The sequence below is a fragment of the Furipterus horrens genome, unplaced genomic scaffold (genome assembly GCF_987537825.1).
Source record: "Furipterus horrens unplaced genomic scaffold, mFurHor1.1.pri manual_scaffold_1, whole genome shotgun sequence".
Classification (NCBI taxonomy): domain Eukaryota; kingdom Metazoa; phylum Chordata; class Mammalia; order Chiroptera; family Furipteridae; genus Furipterus; species Furipterus horrens.
The window spans coordinates 197,826,031-197,852,708 of NW_028327171.1; the positions used below are offsets into that span (position 1 = coordinate 197,826,031).

Genomic DNA, 26,678 nt, shown 5'->3' on the forward strand with positions numbered 1-26,678 from the left:
CCTGATAGATTAATTTGCTTCGAACATTGTAGTTCTCTAGGACAAGCTGTGTTTATTCATTTATTGGGGAGTATTGTAGGCATGTGGTTAAAGACAATGGACAGACCTTATACGGAGAGAAAGAAGAAAGGAAAGTAAAATTAAATTAATTAAAGATGTTTTTGATGTAGAAAAAGACATTCATTAATGAGCTTAGTCCACAAACCCTATTTGTCATTAAGAAATGCTGCTTTAATTCATTGTGTGACTCAGTGAGGTGGTTGATAATTAAGGGGGTTATTTTGTTTTTCATCTTCAAGAAATGCATTTATATTGTGTTTTAGCTTTGGCTAAAAAATTATCAGTTCTTGACAAGTGAGAGGCATCTGAGAAATTAGCTGATGGAGGTGTGGATAAATATCGCAGCACGTTAGTCACCTCAGGGGTTGCTGAGCTGAAAGACTAAGCGTTCTGTCGACAGAGGTAGTTCTGGGAGGAGTTAGTCTGGATAGGAGTTGAAGAATTTATGTTGACTACTGCCTGAGCTGAACTTCATTGGTTTCAAGGTTGTCAGTTCTGTCCCCCTCAGCACCTAAATTCACTTGCAATAGTAGGTTTAACTCTTTGTGAAATGTAACACATTTCAATGCATGCAATAGCTATAGAAAGGCTCCTGGCATTTATGGGAATAAAGTTTCTTATTATTAAGAATAAGATATATATATACACACACACCAATACATATATATCAAAAATATCAAGTATTCTTTTTTTTTCCTTCCCTAAACTTTAAAATAAAGCCCCCTTGCATTCACCTCTAATCCCATAATCAGTACTTTAAAATAGTTATTAAATAGTTATTTGGATGTTTTAATTCAGAAGTCAGAAATGTGTCAGGTAAATTTTGTGGGACTAATATTTTTCTTCTAAGTTGATAATAATTCTCAAACATATACTTCTTTCTAAACTAAACTTTTAAAAATCAGCTATGTCAAATACATATTCCATTGACATTAACTATGTGGTTTGTGTTCAGTAAATTTTAATAAACATATGCACCATGAAACCACCACTGACATACTCTGGATATTCTTCAGTATCCTAAAAGATACTTTTAATTTTTCACAGTTAATGTTTTGGTGAAACTGGTAACCCTCAAGAGTAAATATCAGTTTGGGCTCACACTTGTCTGATAGGCTAAGGGAATTTTCAGGATATCTGCAAACTTTAGAGCAATATTTTAAAAATTAAGACCTATAGGAATGTTTTAAGGACTTAAAAATTTTAAGAAAACGAGAGAATAAAAATTTTATAAGAATATGCCTTAGTAGTTAAAAATCAGTTTTCCTTTTCATATCAGTCATATCATGAAATAAACTTCCATATTTTATTATAAAATTTCCCTAGGCTTGCTAAAATCTAAAAGCAGGTTTGCAGGATTTTAATCTCATGTTCTGTAATTTGCAAGGGTTCAATAATTAAGGCATTAAGGCTATATACTTTTTTGTTGGTAATTTTTTGACTACTTTACCCAGGTACCCGGAAGCTATTACTGACCCAGCCTACAGGGGACAGATCCTGACCATGGCCAATCCTATTATTGGGAATGGTGGCGCTCCTGACACTGCTGCCCTGGATGAAATGGGAATTAGCAAATACTTGGAGTCTGATGGAATTAAGGTAGTACCAGTGATGACTATTTCAAAAGTCTCCACTTGAGTGGGGTATAGTTGATATACTTTAAGAATCTAGGTTGAGTAAAGTTTCTTCCTCAATACCATAGTACAAACCATTAAATTCATATTCTCAACCCTATCCTAGATATTTGAGAATAATCTTTAGCATGAAATTATTTTAGTTTTATTTCCCAGGACACTTTAGATGTGTTTTTTAATGCTTTGGATTAAACTTGGATTTATTTGAAAAAAAATATTGTTATAAGTCCAAATAATAACAATGCTACAAGAATTGGTAATAAATATCCTTTTAAAAGGATTTTGATAATCAACTCTGTATTAACTACTTGCCTTTTAATCTTATCTTATTTAGGAGATGAATAAAAGATAGTTTATATGCTTCTCTAAAACTAAACACATTAAAATTTCCATGGATAGTGTCTTAGGAATGTGGAACATATGGACAACTCAAAGTGTACACACCAAATTGACCACCTTTTGTTTTCCACCATTCTGTTTTTTTTTATTGTTATTTTTCTTTTTTTTTAAAGTAGGTTTTATTGATTGTATTGTTACAATAGTTCCAATTTTTCCCCCTTTGCTCCCCTCCGCCCAGCATTCCCCTCCCCCAGCAATTCCCCCCAAGTCCATGCCCATGGGTCATACATACAAGCTCTCCTGCTTCACTCTTTCATATATTCTTCTTCTTTTAAAAAAAAGTAATTAATTAATTATTTTAACAATAAAAAATAACAATCCCTCCCTCTCAGACTTAAGACCCTTTATAATCTTATAAAGGACAATGGGTGAAGGTCTTGAGCTCTTCTAGCTGCTTCAAGCTGGACATGGTCATCGTCCTACCTACCCTTTTGTCCAGAAATCCCTAATAAGAGTGGGGGTGTGCAGGGGAGGGTGGCCTTTCCACATGGGCAAGGATTGTGCAGACTCCAGGTCGGTTGGCTGTCCCCGGACACCTTTTGTTTTCCACCGTTCTGTTTTTGAATGACGTGGCCTGATCATCCCCTTTAGCTCTATTTCTTGTAATTTTACCCAAATTTTTCATTCACCTTTAAATATGGATTAAATATTATTTCATTCTTCTTGTACATTAAATAAGCAATTATTAATTACATTATTAATAAATGCTGTTGAGGAAAAAGACAAGGTGACAAGAAGGAAGATCAAGCTTAGTCTCAGGATTTAGCAAACCAGGTTAAGCTGTTTCCTCACATGATAGATAATTGCGGTAACAATTGTATATTTTAAGAGCAAAGTGTCTATCATCTTTTTTACTTTCATCTCCAAAAATTTAGCCTCGTATCAGTGGATGTGATAAAGCTTAAAAAAAAAAAAATGCCATCTGACTCTTAAACCACGTCCAAAGAGTTGGATAATATTTTGTGATCACCCCTTTTAAATGACTGCTGGTCTTTCTAGGTCGCAGGTCTGCTGGTGCTGAATTATAGTAATGACTACAACCACTGGCTGGCTACCAAGAGTCTCGCGCAATGGCTACAGGAAGAAAAGGTGAGAAATATGGTAGAGCATCACCTAAGGACGATCAGTGGGGTCTGGGAAAAGTTGGGAAGGTGCATCTAACTGAAAAGGGTCAAGCAGATGAGGCATATCGTATCGTTTGGATTTTTTTTTTTTTTAAATTTCAGAAAGCGATTCCTTCTCGTAGTACACATGGAACGGTCTGAGCTCGCTCTCTTATAAACATCTAGGACCACATATTTTCAGTTTATCCACTAGGTGGCAGTCAGACATGCTTGGTTGCGTTTCTAATCTTGGAAAGGGGTTAGAGAAAATTTTAGAATTTCTGTTCTCTCAAGCAATTTAACCCCCCCCCTTTTTATCCAGGACCCCCAGATGTGCAAATTTTGTCATGGGTTCTAGTACCAGCTCTACCATTAACTAGCTGTGTGACTGTGCAGATTATATTATCATAGCATACCCCTTAGATTTTTAATTCTTAATGAGTGTAAACAGATGGCCATTGAGTCTCTTTGGGATTAAACATTATGACTCTATGACATAGAATTAAATATAATCTCATTTGAAGTTATAAGTGAAAAAGTTTATAAATCTTATCTTATATTTCCTATTTTTAAACTATTATTTTCTAATCAAATAAGAGAATTCTCCTGGTTTGAATGTCAGACACACTTCAAGTTAATGGACCTGCTATATATTTAGCTTTATTTGCAGTGTTTATGTAGCTGCTTTTTGTTGACTTACTGCTGGGATTGTACTTGACAAAATATTATTATACTAAAGCTCTGCTTCTCCAGTGAATGTCTACCTATTGGGGTGATGTTGCCTCTTTCTGACAAATCAAAAAAAATCTTCATCTTGGCTCCCTAGTTCTCATTCTTCCTAAACATTAAAAGGAAGAAGGTGATATCATTTCTCAGGTTATTACTATTTTCTTCCCAACCATCTGAATTCGCTTTCAGAGAGCTAATTTTTGTAATGGTCATGCAGAAGACTCCCCCCAACCTCCACCAGGCCTTTAATATTACCTTTGTGCTATTATAGCTGCTCTGTGTCAGAATTATAGTTTAAATATAAGCTTCATTTATGGCTGTTAGTTTGTTTTAGAAATGTGCTTTGACTCTGGTTTCATGATCACAGACACACAGAATAAAGAAGGGTGTAAGGTAAAAACCAGTTGACCACCTTGAGGTACAGATGAGACAAAGTAGCTTGCTCAGACCTCACTTAGATAAGTGGTGGGAAAAGAGACATTACAACTGGTTTTCCTAATTCCTAACTCATTGCTCTTCCATTATATCACCTCTGTCTCTATCCAGTCCAGTCAAAGAAAATAAAACAAATGGTGGTGCTGCGTGATTTATTAGAAAAACGTGCAAATTTTATTACAGCATGACCACTTAACAAGGACCTTCGGAAAAATGTGCTGAGTGTCTGTGATGTCCCAGGAACATTTGGCAATAAGCATGGATTTGCATTTTATTTAAATATCATTGCATATAAAGTGCACACATTTCATTATTTCAATATATATGTGTACATATATATGTGTAATATTATTTAACATCCTGTGTTAAAAGCAACAAAACTGTAGCAGAAAGTTGATGTTCAGAATTTCTCATTTTTTATTCTAAGGAAGTGCCTGGGTATTAGGAGTCCTGTGCCCAACTGGAACAGCAATTTACCGTGTTCTGACAACACAGTCACCCTGGGTCAAGAAAAGAAGGAGTAGGGAAATTATTTACTGCTCAAGAAGATAGATGATGCTAAGCTTGTAACTTGAAAACAATGCGCTGGATCTAATTTCTCCCAATTTCACTGTCACCATGATTCTTTTTCTAGGTCCCTGCAGTTTATGGAGTGGATACAAGAATGCTGTCTAAAATAATTCGGGATAAGGTATGATCATCATCTTTAGCCAAATCTGTGTTTCTTCACATGAAAAAATATATATATTTTCTCAGTGCCTGAGGAATTCATTAGTGTGTAAGAGAACAAATCTGGTTAATTTCTGTCATTTGGGCTTCTGTCATCTCGTTTCACTATTTCTGATGGAATTTTCAAGACCGAATACTTGTTTGGGATGTTTGTTACTGAATGGACTTGAGATGAATTCACTCAGCAGCAGCTGATGGAGTGCCCACACTGTGTTCATGATCCCGACAAGTCAAGGCTTTTATAATTCAGCTCAGGACTAGTGAAACAAGTGGACAAGGTTACTTATATGCATAACTATTTACTTAAATGAATCAGACACCTCCATGCTGGGAATGCAAAGCAGGAGGTGTGCAGCATTGGTGTTGTTATTTGTTCAGTCCTCTTGGAGGAGTTGTCTGTGAAGGTAGTGAGTTATATTTCATGAGTGTGTCAAATGAGCCCTGCATGTGTTAACTCAATGACATAGTCTTTCTTGAGACTGATCTGATGCCTCATTGATAACAGGTATGTTTATGTTTTGCTTTCATATCTGATTGTTGAAACATCTGACCCCCCCTCTTATAGTATCTCCTCACCATCAGCTTGCTTCTTCTTGTTAAGAGAAGTGGACAGTTTTTCCACCTCCAACATAACAACTTCGTATCTGAGATTAGAAAGAAACTTTACCTGAGGTTAACTACATTCCTTAAATTTCACTAAAGTTGTCTCATTGAATTATATTACATAGAAAAAGAAAAAATGATACAATTTCAAAGTGAAAGAGATTCTTCAAGAAAATCTGTTGTAGATTTCTTGTCCGAATGTATTGACACAGGATATCTGTAAACAGAAAGGAAGTGTGGCTTTGACCCTGGTTGCAGTGGATTGAGCCTCAGCCTGCGAACGAAGGGTCGCTGGTTCGATTCCCAGTCCAGGGCACATGACTAGGTTGCATGCCAGGTCCTCAATCGGGGGCCGTGAGAGGCAACCACGCATTGATATTTCTCTCCCTCTCTGTCTCTGTCTCCTTTCCCCTCTCTCTAAATACGGATTAATAAAATAAAATAAAAATAAAGTAAAAAGGAACCTTGTTAAAAAAAAAAGAAGAAAGTATGGCTTTGAAAATAAGACCATGACCCATGGCCAGAAGGAAGCCAGAGAATTTATGTCACCCTTCCACTGATTTTCTGATTTTCTGGTTTTCTTCCCTCTGACATGGTTTTCCTGAGAACAGATGTTAGTGTGGTTAACTATCCCAAGTAGATACTTGTGTTTTCTTAGCCCAATGACATCGTGGGAGCAGTGAACAGTGATGAGGCTACCATAATGGAAAGGAAATAAAATTGGGAAATTCAATTTGGGCTGCAGAATTGGCAAGTTGAATAAAATATAGTGAGGCCCTATTAATTTGGGAAAACACTTTACAATACCATATTGTGTTCTTTTTGTTAGTTTAAAATGAACCCTTCTTTTATAAGAGGCAGTTAGGTTTTCAAAATTTGGTTGAATAGGCTAGCACAGGCAAAATTGTAGGATCACCTATTATATTTAATTTGGAGTGGTGCTAGCTCATATTGAAAATGTATACTGTTGCTTTTAGTCTATTAATCTTAGGCTGAAAAGTAAGATTGGATTTCATTCAGCATGCTTTAAGAAGAAGGGAATGAGAACTGAAAACCAAATTTCAAAATTAAGGATCCATAAATATAGTCAAGGGGATTCTGTGATTTGAATTCTAAAAGTAGAGGCCATCATGAAAATTAATAATCCAGTGTGAAAGTAAAAGGTGCTTTTAAGTTATTTTTTTCAAGAATTTGAGGTAGCACTCTGACTTTAGTAATCACACAAATAACTGTATATATATATATACATATATACACACATATACACACAGGCATATATATATATATACACACATGTACATGCATATATGTAACTGTCTATATATATAAAATATCAGAGAAGGAAAACTCTGACTCCAAAAAACCTCCGCTGCCTTGCGGCATACCTCTTCAGGGGAAAGGCTAAGGGAGTAAACCCCGACAGAAAATCCGGAGCCGGAGTCCCTAAGGTGGTTTGACGTTGTAGTCAACACCGGCAACTCCTGCGGCGCACCTGAAGCCAAGCTGTATTGACTCCGTCTTTCCCTTGGATCCTTCAGCTGCGAAGAGAGGGGGGGTCTGCTGCATGAGCAACAGCAGACCCTCCATATCACCCTGCCCAGGCTCTGTAGCTTCAGCTTCACTGGAGAGGACACTCCAGCGTCATCGCAAGATGTCGATTCAACACGGGAGGAGACAGATACCGTGTCACTCCCGAGTCGGACTGCACAGCCATTCTCGGCGGTGCAGATAGACTCTTAAGAAGCTACACCATCGTCTCTCGAGATGGACGGCTGCCGACGATATATATAAAATACTATTTTTCTAAATAGGTCAAATTGAACTTACTAACAAATAAAGTAAATCTCATGGCATAAATAATAATAATAAGAAAACACTTGCCATGTTCAAGCTATCAATTTGTGAAAACTTCACAGAAGGCTAGACATTTTTTAAAGTTCAGATTCTTAAGTACACATAGACATCAGCATGTCTAAAGCAGTGAATATTTTCGATGCCACTTCTCTTAGCTTATGGCTTATATAGCGTTTCACATTTTGGGAAATTAATTTTACTATCACAATACAATGAATTCCCACTCTTTTCAATTTTCAAAAATATTTAGATTTTTATATTTTTTCTCAGTAGATTTTTCTGTCCATGTCTCTCATGAAACATCTTTAGGTCAGATTCACTAAGGAACAGGTACCCCAAGTACTGGAAGCTGAAGACCCAAATTCTGATGCCTTTGACTTTGCTTGCCCCAGATGATTATCTCAGCCCTAAAAGAAATAATTGTACTTCCAACAGTGGGTCCCAAAATGTACTATGCAAATTATTTTTTTCTCTCCAGGTTATGATGAAGATCTGCATTTGGTTTGAGTAGTTACAATGACATTGAAATTTCAGAGCAGCTGTTTAAGTCCCTGTGAAGTTATCCTGTCAACACGTTCATCGTTGCTCCCTTTTCACTGTTTAATTTTGTAATTTGACAGGGCACCATGCTTGGAAAGATTGAATTTGAAGGTCAGTCTGTGGATTTTGTGGATCCAAATAAGCAGAATTTGATCGCTGATGTTTCAACCAAGGTGAGCAATTTTCCTTCAAATTTTATAGTTTTGTTTTATTCCCTTCAGACCTTCCTTTCTTGTGGTATCAAAATGTTCATTTAGGCCAAAGTCATCTTTTAGAAGTACTAGAGATGAGGGGAAAAGAAAGGTCTCATAGTAGCTAAAATATATTTTACAAATCAGTGCATTTAAAGTTAGAAATTGTTTACTATTATTTTAATATTTTTTTCTGATTTTCCATTTCAAAGCTTTAACAATGTCAAAAAAAGAGAGAAGGGCATTGACTTGCCAGAGTTAGGCATAGTGACAATCACGAGTCAGAGCAAATAGCCAGCCAGAGAGTCAAGAGCATTTGGAAGAAATCAGACACACTGATCAGAGTATGGGGTCATCTGGGGCAGGGAGCAGTGTTCCTTGACACACTGAAGATCTATTGTAATAAAGTTCAATTCAAAAACTAGTGTTCATAATAATCACTGTGCTGGCCCAAAGTGAGGTATGTTTAGTGTATATTTATAAGAGGGCATAGAATACATTTTAGAAAGATGTCTATTGTTTTAATTAAATATTTATTAATGTTGATATAAGTCTCTTGGGCTATAGTCTCCGTCTTTGGGGGACATAAAAGCTGGTGGGACAGGCAAATGAGCGATCACCATGGACAGAATTTTGTGGTAAATGCTGCCCTTGAAATGTACACAGGCTGCCACAAAGGCAAGAACATGCATGGGTGGCATCGAATGTGATAGCCAAGCCAAGGAAGGCTCTGCAGAGGAGTTAGGCTTGTTCTGAGACATAAAGGGCAGGTAGTTAAATGGATGAACTAGGATAACTGAGTTTCAGGCACAAAAAAATGGCATTTGTCTGAGAGGCATAGAAGTATAGCAACATTATGGTGCGATCAAAGGGTTGTGTGCTTGAGGAGTTACGCATTGTTTTGTGTGGTTGAACCCAAGAATTCACATAAAGATGGCTAAAGGTGAGTGGAGATGGACTAGGGCTCGGTCTAAAAGGTTTGGTGTTATTGGTTAAACATACAAAACTATGACCAGAATTCTACCCCACTACTGTGACCAGATAAAAGATCACCCTATTTTCTTAGTGATTTCAACTAGTTTTAGTGAGCACAATGATGATTTCATTAGCAGTTTGCGATGTCAATGGGATTCACTATGAAAAATTTTAGAAGAGTTTTTGGTGTACTTTGAATTTTAAAGGGTGGATTGCTACTTTCTGTTCTTGTTATATAAAACAAGAGACAGAGAAGAATGTTCTTTCCTAGGAGTGTGTATTTGATTACTATTGAACTTTGAATGTGGAGAACTCAAGCAGGTTGAAACGTGTTTGAGGTCATTACTATCAGCTGGCTCAACACTGGGAATTATTTTCACTACAGGCACAATGGCTACAAACTTCTCTTTTATCAACATTGGGGCAACAAAGGGTCTCTCTCTTTAAAATTTGATTTTAAATTGAATTATTCACCAAGACATTTTATTCCTTTATATATCAAATATAGTTTCTTGCTTAAGATAGCTTATGGTTATCATGGTCTATTTAAAGAGGCAGCCCCCCCTTTTTTCTGTCTTAGAAGAAAATAATAAGCAACCTTTTTTTGAATACTCAGCTAATTTCCATTTAAAAACTCTATTTCATGGCTGAGGAAATGAGGTTTATCAAGTAAATCTATTTGAAATCAAATGTAACTTGTCTGAAGTTTTATAACTAGCCTCAACCTAAACTCCAGTGACTCCAGAATCTGTGAGGTTAACCTTATGCTATTTTTTCTGAACATTTTGATGTGGTTTGACTGAGACAGTTTCAGAAAGATCCGTTTTTAGGATCCTACTACATAAATTCAAGAAAGTCTCTCAAGGCTCCTTATAAAATTAGGCGCTACTCAACCTTCATCTGGCAAGGTCAGAATACGCATATTCTGCTCTTCTGCCTGGGATCTCCCTCTCGCTCTATCCTCTGCTTGCCTTCAAGAAGTCAGTTTAAAGGGTCAGGACATTGTTCCTCTGTGAAGCCTTCCCTGACTTACTCTCCCCTTTTGTATTCCATGTCATTTTATAAGTAGGTTTATTTAAAAAAATATCAAATTGTATTTAGTTTCTTGCAAGGATTGTTTCTCTAACTTGTCTACAGTTAGTTCTTTGAGATGAAAGGTCTTGACTTACTTATCTGAATCCCCAGCACTTTCCATAGTGTCTTTCTTATAGTACATGCTCAATAACTATTGAATGAATGAATAAAGCAAGGAATAAAGCAAGGAAAAAAGCCAATAAATAGTAGTTAGAGTTGGTGGTAGAGATGTTAAAGATTCTTTTGCCCCTTCAGCTCCTGAATACTTTAGTCAGTGTTTCTGATGGCTTTATATGTCCTTTATTAATATATAAATTTTCATTGTTTTTAATAACCAGTATGAACTTTATTAATAAAATAACAATAGACTGGATGTGCTGAGTTCCTAGTATGTACCAGGCATTTTTTAAAGCACTTTACACTGATTAATGCATTCAGTCCTCAGATAAATTCTATGATGTAGGTATTATTAGTATTTTATTTTACCAAAGGAGAAACAAATATAGCTTAAGTTCCCTTCTCAAGGTGAAGAGTTACCAAAATTTATACCTAAGAAGGTTTGTTTTAGTGTCTGCCTCTTAAAAATCATCTTATACTGCCTTCCAAAATACTAGAAATAATAGTTATTAGTAACCATAGTCATATTGTCATGTACTAATCATAAGTTTACATAGTTTTAGGCCGTCTACTTTTTACATTTGTAAAGTGAAGATTCAAGGATGTCTAATCAAAAGTGGTAAAGCATATGATTGGACAGTGAATGAATGCACTTTAAAGCTGACTGGTTGCATGGAGTATTCTACCCCGCTACAGTGACAAAACCTTCTCATTAAGGGTCTTTAGAAAGGAAGCTTCTTCCCCCACCCTTACTGATACCTGTTCATTTGGGAAATGATTCATGTTGTGATTGAACACCAATGAGCATGACTATGGAGGACAGCATTTTATGAAGAGTTCTAGCTGTGAGAATGTTATTTCACCAGGGCATTATTTTAAATGGCACCAATAGCCTGTTTAGCAGCATGTCAGACTCAGAGAAAACTTGTGTTGATATTATCTGGTGTTCCTACTCTTGTCGCATGGAAATGGGAGAATGAGGAGTTTGGGTCCTTGGAAATCAGTATTGGATTACATATTCTTTTTTTTTTTTTATTGTTGCTCTATTACAGTTGTCCCACTTTCCCCCCATTGCTCTCCCCTACCTCGTCCACCTCCCCCCTCTCCCACAGTCAACCCCCACCCTGTTGTCCATGCCCAGGGGTCATTTATACCAGTCCATTCCCCTTCTTCTCATTCTTGATGTTGATGTTGAATATGGATCTGCACTCACATCATTTTGGAGCATATGAGTTGTTAAATTAGATATGTGATTGTTCATGTATCTGGAATTTTATCATGTCACATGTGATATTCATTTGTTTTTAATTTAAAAATTTGTCCATTCAAATGACACGCAGCAAAATTCCCTGTATTTTTTTCTCCACATTTATCAATTGGTTTAGTTTGAGATACAGCACAAGAGAGGGTTATTTTTTTCTTCTAGAATGATCACATTTTAAAATTGAGTACTTCCTTGGACATCTAGCCTAGCATTTTCTAAATGTGAGGAACATTGGACATAGAAGACATTCAGCTTTAAAAAAAAAAATCTATGGTCAAATAAGATTGGAAAACATTGCATAATGTATTCCTTTCTTGGAAATCCTAAAGCAAATTCATATATTCACTTCTCTGTGAGGTCTTGCGTAATTAACTTCTATCATTTTGTATGGAGAGTATATAATATGTTTGTGTAGAGATAAGGAGCCTATCTGTATTTTTATCTATATTAAATCAAGGGAGAGACTGCAATGATGAAGTCTGATGCCATTTCTTAATGCCAGAGCAATTAAATAATTTCACTATAGCTGTGATAAAATGTATATTTTTATCAGATTATATTTATATGATGAATTTATTTTGAGTGTGGTTGATAACTTAATTCATTGCCTTGTAATTGCAATTTGGTATAGCTACAACTAGATAGTAATATTGCTTTATTTTGTAGCAGAAACCTAAGGTGAAGAATAAATCTGTACTTTTTCAAATTATCTGATGGGAGAGATTATCTGTAGCATTTATGGATCAGTTCAGCAATAATTTCCCCAGATCATAGAAGGACTGGGGTACTTTTTATTTTTCCTTTAGAATGGTCAGCAGAACAAAAAATATAAACTTTTAATATTTTTTCCCTCAAGTAGTCTAAAGATTATGATTTCACATTCCATAGACTTTGTAGAGAGAATTTCAGTTAAAGTAAAATGTTTTTTCAAATATCCCAATTGCAACTTTCATCTAAAACTTTTTACAAACTTTGAATGATCCTAAATTCGGAATGTGCTCGCTAACTCTCAAAGCAGGAATCACTATGGGCACGCAACCCTCTAGGCTTCTCTCCCGGTATTTCTATTATATTTCCTTTTATGACTTTGGGGAAGCACTTCTTGGGTAAATGCCGATGAAAATGGATCTGACTCCAAGCAGTGCTTAAGACAGGTAATGATCATGATATGCTCTGGGATCCTTCTATGAAGTCTACCATTTAAATGCAAATGATTGCACGGTAACCTAGAGGGACCCATGGTCTACACCAGCTCAGCAATTCCTTTGACTCTGATACTAGTTTTATCCATTAGCCCCACTGCATAAGCCTAATGCTCTACCCCATCCACACTTCATAGCAAATTGAGGATCACGTGTTATTTAAAACGTGATGCACTTACTGCCGCATCTGTCTAATGCTGAATCAGGCAATAATACTTGAAAATTCCATTGCTACTGTTTGTTAGTGGGGCAAAATATGGGAAAGATGGTTGTTAGCTACGGAAGCAACCAGTTTCTTAGAGATCATTGTTATTACCACAATCGAGATTTGATATAAAACAGTAAAGTACTTTTTTCCTCATAAAAAATGATACAGACTGTCGCACTTGCTATGCTTTTCTTACAAATTGGTTAACTGCCAGTCACTCCCAAGTTAGCAATCAATTTGCTGCCAATTTAAGTGCAAAGCGTCCTCAATTATGTTTATGATATTGACGTGCTCCTCCTCCCTGGAACTTCCCTCTCACTCTTTGGTTTTTTACATGGCAGGATGTCAAGGTGTACGGCAAAGGAAACCCCACAAAAGTGGTAGCTGTAGACTGTGGGATAAAAAACAACGTAATCCGCCTACTAGTGAAGGTAAGTAAGTTGTTCCATCTCAAGGGGGAGGATTTGTAATATTGATCATTTAATGTTGAGCTGATTTCTTCTACCTGTTTCAGAGGAAGCTGGTGAGTTCTCTCAGAATGCGAGGGAATCTACTCTCTTTTGTTGCCTTTGATCTACAAATGACACATTTATCCCTGTTAAAATCAGACTTTGTGGACTATGTTAAAAAAAAAAACTTCAAAGGCCACGAAAACAGAGAAGAAAATGATGACTGTTCTTATCATTTATTGACTGACATTCTGTGACACGCCACATTCACATTCTTGGGGTTTAGAGAAAACCGCAACACTAGAGGCAGTGGAGAACTTCTCCATTGTGCTACATTTATTATGCACCACGGGTTTGCAGAGGTCATGCTCGGTGCACTGCAGACTTTCACATCGCTGTCTATCAACTCTTGGACAACCACTAATATTAAATCTGAAGCATCTTTAAGGAGAATTTAACCATTATTGCAGTGTTTTCTTAATTTTTTTGTTGGGATTTTTCTTCCACCTTCCTCTCCCATTCTCTGTTTCTGTCTCTCTGTGTAAACCTCTGTCTGTGTTTCACAGACACACAGACAGACAGACAGACAGACACACACACACACACACATGCACACAGATATTTTCATAACATCACATTAGCTTGAATATGACAGAATCCTTCCATTCTTTGTTAGAGAATATCACAAATATCCAAATCACGATTTCAAATTCTGGTCGAGTTTAGCAACAACAATGTGCACAGACAATTCAGTAGCAAATTCTGTGGATGGCCTATCTGTAGCCCCGTCTCTGTTTACCATTTTAAGCCATTTTTCCTGTCTTCCAATGACAAGTGTCTGCATCTCCTTGCTGGAGGACTGTGTTTGGTTGTTGGTTGGAGCCTGCCGGCATGCAGGAAATGCTGTAGAATTAACGATCCCTGCTGCAGCCCTAGCCAATGACTAGAGAAGGTCATTGTGTCAATATCCCAGCTCCTTTGCTCCATAGCTGGGTTGTCTTTGAGACGGATAATCTACACTGGCCCTCAGAGTTCCTCAGTGGGCTGAAGCTCCACTTGTCCACAATGGTAACTGCTTGGGAATGCATACTTGATTGGGGTGCCTCACGGTGTCACTTTCTATTGGTATTTCTTGGAAATGCTTTAAAATAAACTTCTTTTTCTTACATCCTTGCTGCAGAAAATGCTTCTAGGAAACAATCAAAGGCATCTTCTTATCTCTATTTATATACAAACATTGTAATTCTTCAATCAGAATAGAAATCTTATAGATAATATGAGAAAACCTTAGGAACAAAAGATGATTAATATTTGACCATGCAAAAAAGACAAAATTGAAAAAGGTGAAAGGGGGGCCAACTCAAGGCTTTCAGAAAATTGATTTATCTTTTGTTGCAACCCTTTCTTCCAGAGTTCTAGGTAAGACAACCTGTACTCCTGTGTGCCCAGCAATGAAGCCTTTAGGCTCTGAAGACTTCTGAAGTTCAGGAGGCTGTATTATCTACTTTCTGAGGCTCAACTCTTTAATAGTTTTATTCCCCCACTTTTTATTGATCATTGGCTGCAGTTTCCTCATGCAAAACAGGGAGCCACCAAAGAATGTTTTTCTCAGCTTTCTTTATTTGAACCACATGCTAATTTCCTCCTTCCCTTTAGGGAGTAAGTTAGTCAAGAGAAGGTCTAGTAAAATTACACGTTCACAAAGAAAAATGTTATTGAATTCTAATCATTCTTGTGCTTCTTTTTTAGCGAGGAGCTGAAGTGCATTTGGTTCCCTGGAATCACGATTTCACCCAGATGGAGTACGATGGGCTTTTAATTGCTGGAGGACCTGGGAACCCAGCTCTTGCACAACCACTAATTCAGAATGTGAAAAAGGTGCAGTGAACCTGGGGGTGGTGTTTATCTGTGTGCAAAGTGGAGGGGGTCCGCTCTATGTTGTAATATATGTCATTTATTTAGAAATTTTTATTACTCCCATTTGTGACCTCTGAGGTAATGATGTCAGCACAGACATGTGTTAGGGGGAATCAATGTAAAATACAAAACAAAACAAAACAGAGTTAACTGTGTCCTCAAGTTTAGAGAGCTGGAGTCTGATCTCCAAATGTGTCTTTCCATAGAATTGTGAAATGACAACTTATGTTCTTCACCATGACCTTGGGACCTATAATACTCTCAAGTTTCTAAAAAAATATTAAGTTAGATTTAGTTTAGTCTAAATGTTACATACCTTTTATTGAATTCTAATGCTATAAATGTGTCAATCATGTTCTTATTTATAATCTAACTTTTTATTAAATTACTATTCTCTTTACCTTGTTAATTGAAGGGGAAAAAGGACACTTCAGTTTTATTCCTGCAGAGATACTTTTGGGAGCAATACTTCTGGGTTAATGAAAATTCTTCTTGATTTAGGTTTTGGAGGGTGACCGTAAGGAGCCATTGTTTGGAATCAGCACAGGAAATTTAATAATAGGATTAGCTGCTGGTGCCAAAACCTACAAGATGTCTATGGCCAACAGGTAAGGGAGTCAGACTTTTGTTCACAGGTCAAACTAGCTCTGAAATATGCTCAGTAACTAAATCCAAAAGACTTAGAGAACTGACATGCCATTTTCTTAACAATACATAGATAACCATTCTGTTACATGGTTCACAGTTGTCTGACTGCCTGATACCACTTTCATTGCGTTTTTGAAAGGCAGCCTTCTCTAACAATAACTTTGCTGTAGTTTAAAGTTATTTTCCTTCCCTTGGCATAAACCAAGGGTATAATACTCAATCAAATAACATTCTAAGGGAAATTGTTCTGATTTCAAACTTGGTTTTAGAGCATTGATAACATTGTAAGGCGGGGTGACTTAAGAACCAAAACATCTTCAGATCCCCTAGGTTTTACTTCCTTATCCCAAATAGCGTTAATTTATGGAACATGAAGCTTTCCCACACAGCCCAACCCCACAGAGAGTGTAATTCAGATTGACTCAGGACTGAGTAGTTATCTCTTTATTATTCCCCAGGAGTGCTCATCTGGCTTTAAAATTACTGTAGCTCCCTTAAAATGAGTCACTATATTTGTCTACCTCTGTTAATCTAGTAAGCAATTCTTTTTGTTACGAGTGCAATTCCCCCTTTTCTAATACTGATTATAGAAGTTTAATAGACCTGATATTTAGCACACAATGAAGCTTCCTGAATTGATTTTTTGTTGCTAAAATTATTGGGATTAACAATCTGTGACTTTTCTCACAGAATAATCTTCACTAAGCAATTGAAACTTTCAAATTTTAATGGTCTTTTCTTGTTCGCTGTTTTACAATGAATGAGCTTATATTCTTCTCTTCACTTTTCCTTTTTCTTCTTCTTTTTTATTTTATTTTTCTCTCCAGAGGGCAAAATCAGCCTGTTTTGAATGTGACAAACAGACAGGCTTTCATTACTGCTCAGAATCATGGCTATGCCTTGGAAAACACCCTTCCTGCTGGCTGGAAGCCACTTTTTGTGAATGTCAATGACCAAACCAATGAGGTAAGAACACCAAGAAACCTATTTAGTTTGGTGATAGAAATTCAGGGCTTTTAATACTCTGTTATACAGACACCTTCCTGTTGCTTATGTGGGCGACCTGGGGTGTGTTTTTGTGTCATGGAAGAACTCCATTTATAGGTTATTTCCCATAACCCTCTGCTTTTCAAAAAGTCTCTGTCTTATTTTCTCATCAGTTGACTCATTAAGATCCATTCTTTGAGTGGTTAATCAATGACTGTCTTGCACATTTATTGTTAATGGGATACTAGTAAAGATCTGTTTGAACCTACTCTGAATCTCTGGGACTAAACACTGAAGTACCCTTTGAGAAGACCTTCGGAGAAGCAATTTAGGAGGTGAAGATAAGAAGAGGCTTTGGGTGTATTCTGAACAGAGTTTTGAGAAACGCTAAAGTCTATATAGATCAAATCAGTTGTTTATATTAAGGGAAGCACGTTGGGTTGAGTCTTTGTTGGCTTATTTTTATTAGTACTATTAATTTTTCGACTGTTCTTAAGCATTTAACTCAGTTTTTAACAATGGAAGGCATGTCTCCCGCTTCTTGTTCCTTTAGGGGATTATGCATGAGAGCAAACCCTTCTTTGGTGTGCAGTTCCACCCAGAGGTCAGCCCGGGGCCAACGGACACTGAGGTATGTGAGAAAGAGGAGGCCTATTACATGCTTATTTTTTTTTTAATTAGAAATAAATTTATGTCAAAACTCAAAAAAACCAAAATAATCACCCTAGGTGATCTCGGTACAGAATATTCTCCAGAAAGGTGCTGTGATAACACACTCATTGTATTAAAATTTCCCCATGAATATCATGGAGGAAATGTCTTTTTTTTTTTTTTAAATTCAAAGTGGGAAAGCCATTAAGAAATCTGATGCAATGCTATTTTTATTTAAATTATTATCATTTTAATATATTTAGTTTTGAAATGTACAATTATTGTCCTATGCAAATGATTTCCCCTTGCTCTCTCATTCTCATAACTGAAATGAAATTTTAATCTCCCATCTGTGACTTCACAAAATCTCTATAGCAACTGGTTTGTGTAGCCACATAGGGAGAATAAACAGCAGCAGAAGGAAGAAGGGCAGGAGTGTGGGGGAGGGGGCAGGGCACACATGCAGGTACATATGAGTCAGATGGCTTAAGAAAAGAACCTTTAAGAGTTTTTAGAGAAGTTTTGTTTGTAATTTAAATATTTCTACTTTTATTGTGTGAGCTTTTGTTTCAATGTTCAAGGACATTGTTGCAAGACAAGAGTGATAGAAGTCTGGGAAGTGTCCTGTGACTCCATCTCTCACTCCTAGGGCCTCCAATCGTAATGCTGACAATTCTTCCTAGTCAGTAGATACTCTCAGAAAAGACACCTATGTAAAATGAGGAGGAGAATAAAATTTTCTGTCTGTAAACTCTACTACTTCATTGCTTTTTCAGATATTTGTGTTTCTTCTTGTTTTATTATTTAAAAAAATAATGGTTCTTAATAGCCAAAGTCAATAGCCATTACTTACTCACAGTGAAATTCATAAATAAAAGTTAGTTACACACATACCTTGCCTAATGCATGATAAATACGTTTTTTAATTTAAATTTTTAATTATTTACCTATATTTGTATTTCAGGTTAAGAATACTGAAATTAAGATATATATTATCCATATTTTCAAAATAAATATTTTTGTTGAAATTTATTATGATGCCTTGCAAAAATAAAAGTAAAGTCATTGATAAAGTTTACAAATAATCTTTAAAGATATATTTAGAAATAATAGAAATAAAAAAAAATCTAGTTATTTCTAACTTTAGGATGCATAAGTCATATAGCCTCAGGTTTTTTTGTTTTTGTTTTTTTGTATAACCAGAATTTTACTTAGAAGAAAAAATTTTTCATAATTAAGAAGCTGAAAACTTGACATTTTCAAAAAGTCACTATCTGAAATGTTCATTGTCTGTTGAACACTTTCTTTTGATAGGATTTCACATAAGCACTTAGAAGTGTTTGTTTGATCTAATTCTTATAGTAGTAAATATTTAGTTAGTTTTTCAGAATTGGCAAAAACAAAACAAAACAAAAAACATCGCACAGAAATACTCTAAAAAATTATTTGTTTATTTAAAGTTCAAATTTAACTGGGCATACTATAGTTTATCTGGTGACCTTATGAGTTTTGAAGATTCTAACTAGTTGGTTATATATATTTTTTCTAGTATCTGTTTGATTCCTTTTTCTCACTGATAAAGAAGGGGAAAGGTACAACCATTACATCGGTTCTACCAAAGCCAGCCCTGGTTGCATCTCGAATTGAGGTCAGTGTATGTGGGCTTCTTTCTGGTTTATGTATTTTGGATTTTCTCTATCATGTAATGATATATTTTTAAGTGACTCTGTGAACCTTTTTAATGTTTATGAAGTATGACTGATATTATTGTAATCTCCCATCATTTTAGCATCTAATTATTTGGCCTATTCTTGATAATGTTCATTGGAATTTTCACATTTAATTTTAAAATTATATCTTTTAAAATTAAATTCTTTCAGGATGCTTGTAATAAAACAATGTAGTAAAGAATAAGGTTAAGTTTAGTTTAGAATTTTATATACTTTTCATTACTCAATACACTATAGCTTTACATATGCTTGAGATACATTGTTCAGGCTACGGAATCGTTACAGATGACTGAATTTTTTGTTTTAACTAGGTGGATTATTATTCAACATCATAAGTTTAATAATATTATTTATCTCTAAGAGAAAATGTATAAGGATTAATATGTCATAAGACTTGAACCCATATTTGTTATGTGTATGTTAAGACCTCTACCCATTTCTTTCACAGTTAAAACACATACACATATACCCATACAATTGTTATACAAAATTTAGAGGGAAATATATGCATATAGTTTATGAACAAATAGCATTGAGTTATATGTTTATATGAAATAAGTTAAGTTAGGTGGCTTAAGAATTTCCATGACAACCTCTTTCTCTGAGATAAAAAAATTGGATATAATCCAGCTTCTCAATGTGGAATCAAACTGTGGGTTCTTGGTAGCAAAAGAAGCTGTATACTGTATAGTGTTTTTATCAAAATATCAACTTACGGTCTTTAGATGCTTTTTTTAAATGGTGGGGGAAGGGTATAATTTGGGGTTCTGCAGTGACTTGCATATAGTAGGTGCCCAATAAGTATGTGTTGAAACAAACTAAGTTTCCCAAGCCCTTGTCTCTTGTACTGACCAAGAACATCTTTCTCCTTGGAAGGGCTTGGCAGTGTCGTGTGTGGCTAAAAATTAAGCAGTATTATTATTTGCTTGAAATCTTATATACAGTTTGTATGAATAGGTTGTCAAGACATGATTATTTATTTTGTTGTTATATTTTCTGTAAATATTTCTGACACTGAACTGTAAAGTATAGGCGAAATGTAAACATGAAGGTGTCCCCATGTCTCCTCACCTCCTTTTTTTTAATCCATGAAACATTGAATGTAATACACTTAGTCAATTAAATTTTGGAAGAATCTTATCTAAAACATACACACACATAGAAATATATATTTACATACATATATTTATGTGGGTATTTTTAGATCATTATATTTGTTTAAATAAAATATAGACCTCTTCCAAAACGTTTTGATTTCAGTGAGAAAAATCTTCACATTATTTGAAAGCTGCTTTGAAATTAGAGTTGTTTAAATTGGGAGCCTTTTTACTCATATATTATATAACATTGTACTTTAAGATCACCACATAACCCAGGCTATAAAGTCATCTCCACTTTTGAAAATGACTTACTTACTTATCTCAGTAAAAGCAATGCATTCTTTTTATTGCTTACAGGTTTCTAAAGTCCTTATCCTAGGATCTGGAGGCCTGTCCATTGGTCAGGCAGGTGAATTTGATTACTCGGGATCACAAGCTGTAAAAGCCATGAAGGTGAGAGAATATGATCTTTGCTAGGATTAATATACTCCCTTTAATGAGTCTAATTAGTATTGTATAATTTAAATTTATGACACTACTTCTTTTCTAAGTCACTATAATTAATTTTCTTAACAATTCCTTACACATCTTTTATTAAAGGAAGTTTGATCACAGACAAGATTTTTAACTTTCTCAAATGTGCACATCTGCAAACTAAATTGGTCTTCAAAATTATCTACATTATCATCTATTTACAATGAAAACATATAAAACCACACTTATGGATGTTTCTCATTCCTTTTGTGGCAGTGAGCTTTTAAAATATGCTTGTCTTTTGTGTGAAAGTGAGAATTTGGGCATCCTTGGAGCTCTAAAGTACTTCAGTGTTCAATAAGACGCTTTAGATATCTCTGTGGTTGAAATGGGAAGAACCAGTAGGGGAAGCAAAGGCAACAATGCCTTGGTTCAAGCTCTAGAAATTATTACCTGTCACAAGGGGACACAGCTCCCCCAACTATGACCTGTGACTTAGAATAGATACCCTACCAGGATGGTGTGGTTAGATTTTCAAGTGGAAAAGAGAACTCGATACCCAAGTTGGGTAGAACATCCTCCCTATTTCTTCAGTCTCTTGAGATCTCTCTAACTCTTACCATAGTAAAATAAACTTTTAGAAAAATTACACTGTACATGTAAGCTATTTCTTTTGTGTTCTCATTTCCCTGGATAGTCCCCATTTTGATACTAATCAGGTCATCCGGAGGCAGTGGGAGCTCTCTGTGACCTTGCCTTAGGCTTTGCAGTGTGAAGCCATTTCCAGGAGAGAACAGTGTAGAGAGGGCAGCAGGAGACTAGAACAGCAAACCTGAGAAACAGTTGGCCAATTATGATTATTTTTTTTACTTTTTGTTTATTTAGTATTCTATATACAAAGATTTTCACTTGATAGATACCTGTTGAAAAATGTGGGCCATAGCCCCCAGTTACCTTATCTTCTTATTTGTTTTTATTTTTAATATTCTTCTTCACACACATGGGTGTTCACACACATGTGCACATGTTTTTTATGTATATTTTCAAAGCATACTTTACTTCATTGCATTATGATTCAATTTATCTTTTGATAGATAGTGGCTGTCCAATGGTTTAGATTGATAAGAACATAATCTAAGTGTATTCTGGGATTAGTACACATTCTACTAGCATACATTTAAAAAGCATACACACACACACACACACACACACACACACACACACACAATCTCCTCACCTGAGGACATGCTAATGGATTTTAGAGAGATGGGAAAGGAGGGAGAGAGGGAGCGAAACATCAATGTGAAAGAGGAAACGTTGATTGGTTGCCTCTCATATGTGGCCCAATTGGGGACTGAACCTGCAACCTAGGCATATGCCCTGACTGGGAATCAAACCCTTAACCTTTCAGTTTATAGGATAATGCTCCAACCAACTGAGCCACATCAACCAGGGCAGAATTAATTTTTTCAGAGCTTGTATTTTTTATGTGTCTTAACATCCACTATGTGATGTTATATATTTTAACTGAAAAATAGGAAGTATTAGATATAATATTGTGATTAATTAGGAGGTTAATAGAAATGAATTTATGAACAAAATATTTTAAAATAATTACATCGTGCATGTATTATAGCCAAAACTGTATTTAAAAAAATGATGTGAAGTGTATTAAAATTGTTTGAAATTATTCCTAAGTTTTAAAATGAATGGACACCCATCACATGCATATATGGGAACTTTTCTGTATAATTTGTATATCCCATCAGGAAAATACAAATATATTTAGTTGTGTTGGTACTTTTCTATAGTAACAAGACCTTCTAAAACTTATTTTTTATAATTTGTTCACAATTTAGACCCAATTATTAAATTCTAATCCATATTCTAAATTTTAATGCTTATCTGTATTTATTTAATATTTTGCTAATATACCTTACACTGATTTTAAAACAATTCCTTAAAATCTTGAAAGATAGGCATAGAACTTGAGTCATAACACTTGAATTAGTTTTAATATTGGCTCTTACCAGCTATATGATCTTTGGCATGTTGTTTACTTATTGAATCTCAAATTTTTTACCTGCAAGGTGGAAATTTCTTTTGTAGTCTTGACATAAAAATCAAATAAGTTAATAAAAAAGTACATGATAATTTTTAAGGTACACTTTGAATTTAAAATAGTGTGAGATATATTTAATTTTTTATTCAGGTCTTTCCTTAATAATGTATAGGGTTTTCAAAGATGATTTCTATACTTTCTTCAGCTGAATACTTTGTTGACTTTTTTAGAAGTGTTCAAAATTGACATGCTAATAGGTAAAATAATAAGAATCATCTGGCCATATTTTATAATAGTTATTTTTGATAAGTTTCACCCTTATCCTGGTTTATAAAGCTATTATTCTTAGTAGCCTACATGAAGAATTATTTTGGTGGTCTCTCCAGATGTCAGGATTGAGATAGGCTATGAATTCCTCACACACACATAAATTTTTATTTTATTTTGCCATATGGTCATTTTCTTTTTATATAATATTTATAAACAGTCGTATAATGCTCTTTGTTTAAGTACTACAGCAGGCATGAAAATCTAAAGAAAATAGAAATCAGCAGAAGGCTCTCAGTGCTTCTAGCAAGAAGGCAACCCATTACCATGCATTTAAAATGTACACTCAATGTTGTTCTCCAACAAACATTAGAAAGGGAAGCAGCTTTGATGTTGCCTCTAGTTCTATTTTATAGTTTACTCAATAGAGAAATTTTTGGAATATTGTGTTCTTTTAAGGTCAATTGAGCTATAAAGTTTAGGAGAAGTCACTTAATGTCAATGATAGGTTTTTGGAAACTGTGCTTTAATCAAAACAATGTATAATGAAACCAATTGTACCTTAGGTTAATTGATATAAATATAAACAAGGGTTAAGTTCCTATGGCATTATTCTGATCCCCCAAATTAATACCAAACTTATAAAGTTTTTAAGTACTTCTAATATTATACATTGGAATAAATATGAGCTATACAGACATTTAAGAAAGATGAATAAAAACAGGATAATTACTTTCTAATCCCCTTATTCCACTTCAGGGTCTTGGGTGGCCAGAGCCTCTCTCAAAAGCTTGGGGTGCAGGCAGGATCCACCCTGGATAGGACGCTCTTCTATCTCAGGGAACACTCACATCCATACACACTCTTATACCAGGATAAGTTAGACATGCCAGTTCATCTCACTGGATGTCTTTGGGATTTGGGACGAATCTAGAATACCTGTAGGAAATCCACACAGACATGGCAGAAATGTGCATGCTTCACACAGTGGCTCTAGCCAGGAATTGTGTTTTTCTCTTATTAATGTTATAACAAAATGACTTGAACAAAAAGATGTTATTTGAAGATCTGTTGTATTTGTGAATGTCTAGTTAAATTCTATAGAAATCATTTCCAGCTTTATTTGATACCTTCAGTGGCAAGGAATTCAGAATGATCCTTATGAGTGATGCAGTTCTTCTTGGATAGTTTTATTTTCACTCAGTTTTTTCTTTTGTTTCACCAAATGTTTGTTTTCCTCTATCATTCATTCATTCATTCATTCATTCATTTATTCATTCATTACCTAATCCATTCATTAGCTAATAATGCCCTTTATTGAAATACAGTCATTCTCTTCTTTAGAACATGGATTCAGATTCTGGATTCTTTTGTTACAGGAAGAAAATGTCAAAACTGTCCTGATGAACCCAAACATTGCATCAGTACAGACCAATGAGGTGGGCTTAAAACAAGCAGACAGTGTCTACTTTCTTCCCATCACCCCTCAGTTTGTCACTGAGGTCATCAAGGCAGAACGGCCAGATGGGTTAATTCTAGGCATGGGTGGCCAGACAGCTCTGAACTGTGGTGAGTTCTTTTAAATTTCATTGCAGAGTTTCAGTTCATGCACTTATGTACAATATTTTCTATTTGACTCCACCTAACAATTGCGCTGTGTGTGTTTATAAATGCTTTCCTCTCATGTGTGAGGAAGCAGTTAGCAGCCACCTGAAAATATCATATTATGAATATTACTGGCTTATTTCCCAGAATATCTAAGGGACAGAAAGAAATCTTTTGCTTTGATGTTCTGAGTGGCCAAGTAGGTTTCTTGGGTCTCCATCCTCTATCCAGGATATTACTTTTCTCTGTTACTAGTCAAGTCCTGACAACTATTATGAATGAAAAACAAGAATTAACATTGATTAAGTGTCTTGTGATCTTATGTCTCAGCCCTACAGCATTTGACTTTCATGTATATTTTCATGATAACAGATCAGTCTTTTTACCATTCCTTCAAGTATTACTGAGTTCAATGCTCTGTCCTCCTTAAAATGGTTCAACATTGGAACTAGATTGTGAATGAGAATATCATTAGCCAGTTGGGGTAAGAAGTTGGTGGTGTAATTTGTATGACAAATACAAAACACTTAGCCAAAGTTATATAGCAAGTTGATAAAAACACAATAAAAATTGATGATATTTAATCCAGATACATACCCATATAATTGGGATTATTTAAATAAAAGAGTTTCATTATAGGAATGGACCATAGAAGTGAAGCAACTATACCAAAATCTTAAGGATTCCTGTAATCTTATGATTTTTATTAATGACAAATAATGAAAATCACTTGAAGAAGGTGATAATATAAGCAACAGTAGCATCAACAAAATATTTTGTTAGGATGTCTTCAAAATTTTTAATTCAATTTTTTTTACCCTAAGTGCAATTCTATTTTGGAGTTAATTTTAATATTTTAAAAAATGGTATTGTAGAAGACCTAAGGGTTTAAGATTTTTAAAAACTGTATTTGGTTCTTCTCTAGGAGTGGAACTGTTCAAGAGAGGGGTGCTCAAGGAGTATGGCGTGAAAGTTCTGGGGACCTCAGTTGAATCCATTATGGCCACAGAAGACAGGCAGCTGTTCTCTGACAAACTAAATGAGATTAATGAAAAGATTGCTCCAAGCTTTGCTGTGGAATCGGTAAGGAACCTTTGTTCCGGCGAAACAAGGCTGTTGTTTGTTTTGTATTGTAGAGAGAGTGGTTTGGCATGCCAAGAAATAACAGCTACAATTATTATATTTGCAATACGTTCTTCCAGAAATGCATCAGTACCTCAGAAACACTGTGTGTTAATTGCAGCATTCAATGCTCAAAGTTTAGGGATGGTTATTAATATTTTATTTCATGGAAAGAAAAGCATAAACCAACAGAAGTGATTTTATCAATGCCACTGAATCTCAAATTTCCTGAATTAAAACTAAGAGCCATACTAACTTTCAATGCCACAGTAATTTTTACCTTCTTCCCACATTCAGTCACATAGCTTGTAGGTACAAATGACCTGCAAATGGGCAATCACTGGGTTTAAATTTTCTTATTAAACTGGAATAAACATTTAAAAATGAGATTATCAAGATAAAAAGCCATTGGATCTAATCAGTAAGATTTGACTGAGAAATCTGTGGCTAATATGTTGAAAGAAGACAGATTATTTTGCATTTCTGCTAACCATTTTCCATCATATCTTGTGTCTATTGATAAGCATTGAGAAAGAGTCAGTTTTTTGT

The 26,678-nt window shown here is 35.2% G+C and overlaps 1 protein-coding gene across 1 annotated transcript in view; it reads left to right on the forward strand.

Annotated features, from left to right (window-relative positions):
- The window catches only part of CPS1 (carbamoyl-phosphate synthase 1), a 114,699-nt gene that overhangs the window by 17,687 nt on the left and 70,334 nt on the right, over positions 1–26,678 (forward strand). The window contains exons 3-15 of the mRNA XM_090283365.1: positions 1,515–1,659; positions 3,093–3,182; positions 4,995–5,051; positions 8,167–8,259; positions 13,459–13,548; positions 15,316–15,444; positions 15,985–16,091; positions 16,959–17,097; positions 17,672–17,749; positions 19,319–19,417; positions 20,957–21,052; positions 24,782–24,971; positions 25,933–26,090. Of these exons, the coding sequence (XP_090139491.1) occupies positions 1,515–1,659; positions 3,093–3,182; positions 4,995–5,051; positions 8,167–8,259; positions 13,459–13,548; positions 15,316–15,444; positions 15,985–16,091; positions 16,959–17,097; positions 17,672–17,749; positions 19,319–19,417; positions 20,957–21,052; positions 24,782–24,971; positions 25,933–26,090 (1,471 nt within the window). The remainder of the gene's footprint in view (positions 1–1,514; positions 1,660–3,092; positions 3,183–4,994; positions 5,052–8,166; positions 8,260–13,458; positions 13,549–15,315; positions 15,445–15,984; positions 16,092–16,958; positions 17,098–17,671; positions 17,750–19,318; positions 19,418–20,956; positions 21,053–24,781; positions 24,972–25,932; positions 26,091–26,678) is intronic.